This window comes from Nannospalax galili, unplaced genomic scaffold (genome assembly GCF_000622305.1).
Source record: "Nannospalax galili isolate Female #2095 unplaced genomic scaffold, S.galili_v1.0 scaffold475, whole genome shotgun sequence".
Lineage (NCBI taxonomy): Eukaryota > Metazoa > Chordata > Mammalia > Rodentia > Spalacidae > Nannospalax > Nannospalax galili.
Genome location: NW_008339435.1, coordinates 3,736,913 through 3,746,746, shown reverse-complemented (window position 1 = coordinate 3,746,746; position 9,834 = coordinate 3,736,913). Strand labels below are relative to the sequence as shown.

Below are 9,834 nucleotides of genomic sequence, written 5' to 3'. Positions count from 1 at the left end.
TTTTTTGTCTTTTTGAGACAGGGTCTCTCTATAATACCAGCTGTCCTGGAACTCACTATGTAGACCAGGCTGGCCTTGAACTCATGGAGATCCACCTGCCTCTGCTGGGGTTAAAGGTGTGCGCCACCACGCCCTGCCAAGGGTTATTTGTAAAAACTATGAACTTGGTATCAGAAAATGATGGATTTTCACTTATATAAATAATGCAAATTAAGAATGTAAAAAAATAGTGTGCTGGTGTAGAATGTTAAAACAGTTATTCAAAAGAATTAGGATTATGGAGAGCAACTTTTCTGTTTCCAGATTTTCTAAAATGTAGAAGTCTTGGAATTCAGAAAGGAGTCATGTTTGTAGGTAGTAAAGGAGGTACTATGAAGGAAACATTAGAGAACAAACAGGGGGAAAAAATATCAAGAAAGATAATTTCAAGAAATTGACAATTTTTATTAATGCACCACATGCATGCCTGGTGCCCATGGCAGGCCAGAAGAGGGCATCTGATCCTCTGGAACTGGAGTTAAAGTTGTAAGCTGGCATAGTGGTGCTGGGAATGGAATCCAGATCTCTAAGAGTAGCCAGTGCTCTTAATTGCTGAGCTAGTTCTTCAGCCCCAGTAACCACTTTTTAAAATGTTGCAGAGTTTGAATTGAATGAGTAAGAAAATAGGTTGTCTTATTAGCTTCATTTCAAGATAATTGTAGCCTTTCTTCTGTTAATTTCTATTTCATCTGATTTTGGTTTTGGGGAGGGGGGTCTCTTTGAGACAGGGTCTCCCTGTAGCCCCAGCTGTCCTGGAACTCACTATGTAGACCAGGCTGGCCTTGAACTCACAGAGATCTGCCTGCTTCTGCCTCCCGAGTGCTGGGATTAAAGGTGCGCACCACCACGCCCAGCTTCATCTGAATTTTTTAAGAATAATTTGAGGGCTTAGTATGGTGGCACATGCCTTAATCTGGATCTCTGTGAGTTCAAGGCCAGCCTGATCTATATAGCAAGTTCCAGGGAGACTCTTTCTCAAAAAAAGACCAAAAAAAAAAAAAAGATGATAAAACAGTTTAAAGATGATAAAGAAAAAACATGTCTTTTTTTTCTGTTGTTGAAGATAATTTTCATACTCATACATCAATAGAAAATTGAAGCTTCTAGCCAGGTGTGGTAGCACACGCTCTTAGTCCCAGTGCTCAGGAGGCAGAGGCAGGCGGAGCTCTCAGTTTGAGGCCAGCCTGGTCTACATAGTGAGTTCCAGGCCATCTGGGGCTACAGGGAGGCCCTGTCTCAAAAAGACGAAAAAAGTAAATAAATATAAATAAAATAAAAAAATAGAAAGGTCTCCAGGTATATGCTCCAGATTCCCACGTGCCGCTTTTTGTTTTTGTTTTGTTTTGTTGTTTTTTTTTTTGTCTTGTTGCCAACTTGTTAGTAGAGGAAGGTGACCTTGAGCTCCTGACCCTCCTGCCTCCCTGCTCCCAAGGGCTTGGATTATAGGCACACATCAATTACAGTTGTTTTTGAGTTCTAGAAGCACTAAAAGAAGAAAACGTGATTTCCCTTAAAGTGGTTCTTTTAAGAAATTGTATGAGGGGTGTTTGTTACACAATTCTTAAAGCTTTAGTGTAAAGTACAGTAAAGATAGTACAATATACTGTAGTAATATATATTTCAAATCTCAGAAAATAATTGTTAGTATGCAGAAGTACTGCAGTTAGAAAGCTGAAAGGAAAGCTAGTGTGGTGGTACTCATCTGTAATCCCTGTACTTGGGAAACTAAGGCAGGAAGGATCAGGAGTTCAAGATCATCCTCAGCTACATAGTAAGTTCAAAGCCTACCTAAGCTACATGAGACCCTGTCTCCAAAAACAGAAACAAAATAAGCTAAAAGGTTTAGGAGTACAAAGCTACTTTTTACAAAATTGTACTTGAGTGAGTTAGACTTTGTTTTGTTGAAGCTAGTTAGTCGAAGCCAAGCAGATGAGATTACAAAAATGATCTATTCCTCCCCACTCCAGGTGATTTTTCAAGGAAATTTGGACATCACTTAGGTTCTGGCTTTATATTTGAGGAAACAGTCTCTGGGAAGCTAGGTGTAACTGTGTTTAAGAACTAAGACTTAAAGCCAGTTTTTTATTCTTTAGAGAACTTTATAATTGATTCTTGGTTTCAAAGTAAAGTTTAAATTTGACCTGAAATTAAGTTGTCACATCCTGAGTAGAACCTAGAATGGTGCTGGCTGATACACTGCAGGCATTCAAGCTCCTGGTGTAAGTTAGCACTAGTTTAGAATGTGAGACATGGGGATAGAGAGATGGCTCAGCTGTTAAGAGCACTGACTTCTCTAGCAGAGGACCTGGGTTTGGTTCTCAGCACCAATATGGCTAACTTGGGATGGTGATAATGTATTTGAAAATGTCTTTCAGTTTGACCTTTAATGTTAATGCTATATATTTCCTACATAATAGAATTAGTTGTATTTTGCTAAAACAGCCTAATAGTAAATCTAAAAATGTATGAGGTTGGATGCCAAATGTGTGTTGTTATTGATTGTAGTTATAAATGTTATGCTATGTTGCCACAGCTATTTGACATGGAGAACGTATTTACTGTGTCATCAGATCCTCAATCCCCTCCTGCAGCCCCTCCACTTTCTTTACCTTTATCTTCATCTTCTACTTCTGGGACAAAAAAACAAAAGAAGACCCCCGTGTATCAGAGATCTGTAAGTCAGGAGGAAAGCAGTGATCAGCTTGTTTTGTTTTGTGTTAAGCATGGCTTCTGAGGGCCACTTAGTCTGGTTGAAATGCCCTGCAGACTCACTTTATAACTTCTGTAATCATTTCTTTCACCTTGCATTTTAAAAGATAACAGTAGTAGTTTAGGATGTTGCTGTTCAAAAAGTGTCCCAAGAGTTGGAAGCATTGCTGTCACCTTGGATCTTAAAAATGGAGGCTCTCGGGAACACCCCCCCCCACACACACACACACCTCAACTGAATCTGATTTTTCAGTTTGTCAAGTGTGAGTTTCAGAAGCCGTGGTTTGGAGCCCATTCTTTGAGTCATCTACCAGTGGAGTTTGGAAAGTCATTTAACAGTGTCTGTTTTCTCCTTTGTAAAATGGCAGTAATGTAATGCTACTTTTCATGGACTTTGTGAAAATCGAGTTAATACATATCAGAACAGTGGCTAGTAGAAAGGAATTATTAGAACTTCACTTACAGATGGGCTTTGATTTGCATATTTTGACCATCTCACAAATTATTTTAACCACTCGTAGTTGATTTATCTTTCAAGAATTTTTGTCATTGAAAAAATACCGTTTTAATATTGTACAAGCTTGCTCATAAGTCAAAGTTTCAATGCAGGGTCTGAAAATAATTAAGACTTGGCAATATTGCTACTGTGGTAAATTATTAACTAGCATTTGCTAAGAGATTTCTTTTTTCATAAAGTATAATGAAATAACCAAGGTGATAGTATTTGACCAAAACAGATTGTATTGTATTTAAATAGCTCCTTTTTCACTGAAGATGTTAATTTTTCCTTATCAGAGCTTAGAGATTTATAATAAAGGGGCTGGAGAGATGGTTCAGTGGTTAGGAGTACTGGCTGCTCTTGCAGAGGACCTGGATTTGAGTCCCAGCACCCACATGGCGGCTAACAACTATCCGTAATTCCTCCATGGGCATTGCATGACACAGTTGCACCTACCTACATGCAGACAATACATTCATACACATAAAAAGTAATAAAATATTTCAAAGAAATCGATAATAGAGACATTTAGCGATTTCATCATTATCTAAAGAGTGAAGAGTTTCTTGGCAGAGAAAAGGTCTTAGGAAATGACTAAACATTATTAGACAAGCTCCTTCTGACTTGGAGTTTTATGTTAGAGACTTTCTAACTCACGTTTGGTTGTCTTTTTCAAGGACTTACGCATGCATTGTACCACAATTTCTAATTTTAATTGTTACACAAAAAGTTTATTTGATTATGTTAATCTCTACTAACCTTGCATGACTTCCTAAATAGAATTAAGATGTCTAATTAAGTTTGAAAATAGTTAACAAATCTGGTAAAGAGAAGCCTGAGTTTTGATAGTTCTAGGTTGCCAGTTCTTTGATATTAATAACTCTGTTCTTTTTTTTTTCTTTTAGATAAGTTAACATTAAAAAACTTAACTAATGTAGTTACTTTAATATTAAGTTGCAAGAATTTTGTTTCATAAGTGAAAATTTTTCCATAAGTGACAGCAGTTCCTCAAAATAATAGTTTCTTCTGAAATAACTAAATTATCATTTCAGTAGTAAAAGCCTGTAAGTCTGTCTGTTTTATTTTCTTTGCCTCTAATAACAAAGATTTAATGATTTGTTAATCAGATTGAGTATGCTGTGGAGATGGTGGACAGATCTGTGTATTGAGTTCTTTTTCTTTTTAAAACAGATGAGCTTTGATCCAAACCTTCTCCACAATAATGGACACAATGGGTACCCCAATGGTACTTCAGCAGCACTGCGTGAAACTGGGGTTATTGAAAAACTGTTAACCTCTTATGGATTTATTCAGTGTTCAGAACGTCAAGCTAGACTTTTCTTCCATTGTTCACAATACAATGGCAACCTCCAGGACTTAAAAGTAGGAGGTAATTTGTCAGTTTACCTTTTTACTTTCTGTTGCATGTCTACATGTTCATGACAATGCTTTTCAATGGGGTTTAAGCCAAAGAATAAAATTTTTAGTTGCATCAGTTAAGACATGTATTCTGATTTCTTCTATGATGGTGTCTTTTTGAGGTCTGAAAGACTTTACTGATAAAAAGATATATTTGAATATTTAGAATATTTAGCACTAATATTTAGATGCTTGGAAGATTTAAAGGACTAAAGTTAATAAAATCTCTTTAAAAAGAATGAAAGAAATTAAAATCAAGGGGCTGGAGAGATGGCTTACCGGTTAAGAGCCCTTGCTGCTCTTATAGAGGACCTGGTTTCCATTACCAGCACCCACACAGCAAGCCATCTAACAGCAGTTCCAGGGGATCTGATACCCTCTTCTGGTCTCCAAGGGCACCAGGCACACAACATGGTGTGCATACAATACACGGGGGCAAAACATTCATACACATAAAGTAAAAAACTCAAATTTTTGAGAAGAAGAGTCTTTGAGAAAGGTGTTAAAAACAATGGCTAACAAGAGTATTTGGTGTACCAGACGATGCCAGATACATGCTACTTAGCAACATTTTGTTGAATCTTCCCAGCAATCTTCTGTTAAAAATTACTCTCATTTTACAGTTAAGGAAGCTAAAATACAGAAAGGTTAAAAGAAAAAGTTGATTAAAGTTTAATTTCTGTTTCCTCATTTGTAATGTGTCTAAATGCCATAGAGCACTAATATTTAATATGCACTTAGTCTAAGGCAGTGATCCTGAAACTCAGTGTGTGTCAGAATTTATCTGGATGACTTGCTAAAATAGATTGTTGTACTTGGTCCCTGGAGTTTGTCTTTGCATAGGTCTGCAGTGAGATCCAAGAATTAGCATATCTCCTAAGATTCCAGGTAATGTCGGTACTACTGGCCTAGGGACCAGAGTCTGCGCCACTGGTCTAAGGCAATTCAAACACTACTTTAAAGTGTAGCTCAAAAGGTGCCACTTTTCAACCATTAACCCAACAAACATAACACATTCTTTATTTTAGATGATGTTGAATTTGAAGTATCATCAGACCGGCGGACTGGAAAGCCTATTGCTATTAAATTGGTGAAGATTAAACCAGAAATCCATCCTGAAGAACGAATGAATGGACAAGTTAGTGGCTTTGATGTTTTCTGTATTTTCTTAGGGCCCTGCATTTGCATATCTTTCACATTAGAAAAGGAAGATTCTCCCCTGTCTCCTCAGTTTGCACGGAAGAGAGCAATAGTATATAAAGATAATTATTTTAATTATATCAGAAAGCACTGGCATTTCTTGACCTGAAATAAAAATATGGTCAAGACTCAATTTGGGTTCTACACATAACCCTAAGTCTTTACTTACAGTCAGTTTGCATACTGTAAGTTTGAAACTTGGCAGCATGACATCCTCTTGTGGATCATATTAAAATGCATCCCTGTGTATAGTATAGAGGATATTAAAATTCAGTTTATATTGCACAGTGCTGCTCCTGAAATGATTAGCAATGGAAATTTTTTTTTTTTTGACTGGTAGGTTGTGTGCGCTGTTCCTCACAACTTAGAGAGTAAATCTCCAGCTGCCCCGGGTCAGAGTCCAACAGGGAGTGTATGCTACGAACGTAATGGGGTAAACTTGTGTATTTTTCTTAAACCTTTGCCTGATCCACCATGTGGTCTATAAGCGTACTTTAAAATTCAAAGTAGAAAACGTAAGCTGGTTGCTAAAATCATTTTTAAATTTGGTTTTAAGAGGCTTCACGTGCAGCATAATACAAATTTTTTAAAGAAAGTATCCATAGGACTTCCAAGTGTGTTAGCTTGCCCAAGTGTGACCTTAGTTAGAACATTAAGGTAAAATGCTCCTTTTAATCACTTTTTGGTGGGGAGGGGGGCTTATTTCTGGTTCCTTTTAAACTAACTGCAGTTTTTTGTTTGGAATGCCTTACATAAAAATTGTCTTTTTGAAATGTAACTACAGTCTCTGGGCAAATGCTTCCACGTATGTAAACTTTTTGAACTTGGATTGCTGCTCAGCTGTGGACTCGCAGAAGTCATCAGCACAATGGAGGGGGAAGTGTGTTTATATGAATAAAATAATTTACTTGTCATAATGCTTAGAATTTTAAGAAATTTGGCTTTAAATTGCCAGTATAAGAAATACTTAAGTGAATCACATTGTACAGTGAATATGCATCCTAGCAAGGTAATAATAATAACTTGTTAATTCACAGGAAGTGTTTTATCTCACTTACACCTCTGAAGATGTGGAAGGGAATGTTCAGCTGGAAACCGGAGACAAAATAAACTTTGTAATTGATAACAATAAACAGTAAGTTCTTTTCAGTATTTTCCCAACCAAAATGATTATTGGTTGTTAAATTGAGAAATTTGAAGTGAGAGCCAGGTATGGTGGCCTGTGCTGGTAGTCCATACCCAGGAGGATCAGGAGTTTGAGACCAGGCTCAGCTATATTGGACCCTGTTTCAAAAGGAAGGCAGGGAGAGAGAGAAGTAATTTGAACCGATTTAAGGATTTATGAGTATTCTGTGACCAGGTTTCAGAATAGGAAGGTGATGGTGATTAAAACATAGTTTTCTAGGAACTATTAGGTGAAATTTTAAAAAGGGACCTGTGCTTTAAAGGTTTTTTTGTTTCTTTGTTTTTTGGGGTTTTTTTGGGGGGGGGTCTTTGAGACAGGGTCTCCCTGTAGCCCCAGCTGTCCTAGAACTCACTATGTAGACCAGGCTGGCCTTGAACTCACAGAGGTCCATCTGCCTCTGCCCTCCAAGTGCTGGGATTAAAGGCGTGTACTACCACGCCCGGCATAAGGTTAGTTTATGAGAGAACACTGAAAAGTGAGAAATGAGAAAAACAATGAGTAGAGGAAGTACAATATTTTGGGGGAAATGGCTGTAAGTTTGAGATAGCAGGGTTGATTGGGTGATTAGGTACATGAAGTTTGAGCTTTATTATATGATCATAGGAATCAGATGATTAAAAGTAAAGTAATATGGGGGAGGGCTGGAGAGATGGCTCAGCAGTTAAGAGCACTGGCTGCTCTTGCAGAGGACCCAAGTTCAGTTCCCAGCACTCACCTGGTAGATAACACTCCTTTGTAGCTCCAGTTCCATTGAATGCCCTATTCTAGCCTCCGGGGGTATTGCATGCATGGATGCACTTATATACTTACAGGCAAAATACACATAAAATAAAAATAAATCAAGCCAGGCGTGGTGGTGTACACCTTTAATCCCAGCATTCGGAGCAGATACAGGTGGATCTCTGAGATTGAGGCCAACCTGGTTTACATAGCAAGATCTAGGCCAGCTGGTACACTAGGGAGACCCTCTCCTTTTTCTTGGTCTTTTTGAGACAATCTCCCTATAGGGAGGTACTTAAAGGTGTGTGATACCACACCCAGCTGAGACCCCGTTTCAAAAAGTTTGTTTTAAAGAAGTGATATTGGTGTAGAGTTTTGGAGGTGGTAGAGATGGTAGACTTTTGAAGGGTAGGAATGCGCCTAACAAAGCAGCATTGTTGTGAGTTAGTATGAAAGATAAGGGCCTAATACAGATAGGTCAGGAATTAACGGGGTAAAGGTAAATCACATTGGGAACATAAAATCATCATGCTTGATATTCTTGACTAAATAGTTATTTTGTTTTGGGTTTTTTGTTTTCCTTTTTGGTCTCCCTATAGTCGCAGCTGTAGGCCAGGCTGGCTTCGAACTCACAGAGACACTGAGATCCACCTGCCTCTGCCTCCCGAGTGCTAGGATTAAAGGCGTACTCCACCATGCCGGCCTGACAATTACTAGAATTAAGAATTCCAGCTAATTATTTTTTTTCTGGGCTGGCTTACTGAGCAGATTATAGACTGAGGCACAGAAGGAATTACTCAGGCTGTGAAAAGAATCATACTGATTTTAAAATTTGTGCATGATCATGCCCATGTCTATGCAGGTACACACACTTGGGCATGTCAGAGGTTGATGCCAGGTTATCACTTAGTCTCTATCTTATTTTTTGAGATAGGGTTCCTCACTGAAGGTAGAGCTTAATGTTTCAGCTAGAATGGCTAGCCATCAAGCCCTAGGGATCATCCCTAACACTAGCATTTCAGGCTTACTGCACTCATCTTTTACTTGAGTGCTGGAGATTGAAGCTCAGGTCCTCAGGTTTGCATGGCGAGCACTTTACTGTCTGAGACATCTCCCCAACCCCTATTTATTTTTGGCAATTAGAGTTTGAAGTGTGTGCAATTACTGGATGGTGGTATCAATACCCAGTAGCATGTATAGCACTGAGACTTAGAAGCTAGTGATGGACAGCTGTAGAATTCATTAGTATAAGCATAAACTAAGGAACGAATAAGAAAACCAAGGGATAAGTTTATATTTTAGAATGAAAAAAATGAGCTGAAAGCAAAGAAGGAAGTTGTAGCAGGTATGGTAGAAAAAGAAACCTATCATCTACACTGGGAAAATAGGAGGCAGGAAGATTGCAAGCTTTAGGCCAGACTGAGCTGCAGAGCTAGTTTCTGTCTCAATAAGTAGGCTGGTGATTCGACTCAGTGGTAGAACACATGCATGGCAATGTATGTGAAACCCCAGTCTCATCCTTCCAACCCCCACCCCCCACCACCACCACCACCAAAAGAGAAAAGTTGAAGAAAGTGCTAGGAATAGTTTTCACCAGCATCTAAGTCTGGCTTGGTGGTAGCTCATACCTATAATCCCAGCACCCAGAAAGTTGAAGTAGGAGGATTGCTTATAATTTGCAGCCAGTCTGGGCTTACAAATACGAGACCCTGCCCCAAGAAAATACTGCCAAGCAAAATGATGCATGCCAATAATCCCAATACTTGTGAAGCATAAGCATGAGGATTGCTGCAGGTTCAAGAGTGTCCTAGGGTAGACAGACACTGTCTTACTGTCCTGCTGTCGCCACCACCCCCTGCAAAAAAAAAAAGCCACTACAACTACAAAAACGAGCATATGCAAAGAATTCAAGAGTACATAGAATAGTATTTGCCTTGAGTCATACTTAGAATTAAATTGGCCTGTGAGGTTGGATATTATTGGTTTCAGCCTGAGGACCTTAATTGAATGTGAAGTAGAACATGGGATAAAGCTGGAGTTTGAGACAGGAGCCACTGAAACA

At 38.6% G+C, this 9,834-nt stretch overlaps 1 protein-coding gene across 4 annotated transcripts in view; it reads left to right on the top strand.

Moving 5' to 3' along the window:
• Csde1 (cold shock domain containing E1) overlaps positions 1-9,834 on the top strand; it is a 40,859-nt gene that overhangs the window by 13,265 nt on the left and 17,760 nt on the right. Inside the window, exons 3-7 of one of the 4 annotated variants that reach the window (XM_008834006.2) lie at positions 2,573-2,713; positions 4,439-4,637; positions 5,695-5,804; positions 6,207-6,299; positions 6,904-7,001. In XM_008834006.2, coding sequence (XP_008832228.1) covers positions 2,582-2,713; positions 4,439-4,637; positions 5,695-5,804; positions 6,207-6,299; positions 6,904-7,001 — 632 coding nt within the window. In that variant the 5' untranslated portion in view covers positions 2,573-2,581. The remainder of the gene's footprint in view (positions 1-2,572; positions 2,714-4,438; positions 4,638-5,694; positions 5,805-6,206; positions 6,300-6,903; positions 7,002-9,834) is intronic. The other 3 variants (XM_008834009.2, XM_008834008.3, XM_008834010.2) reach the window with 3 other exon arrangements.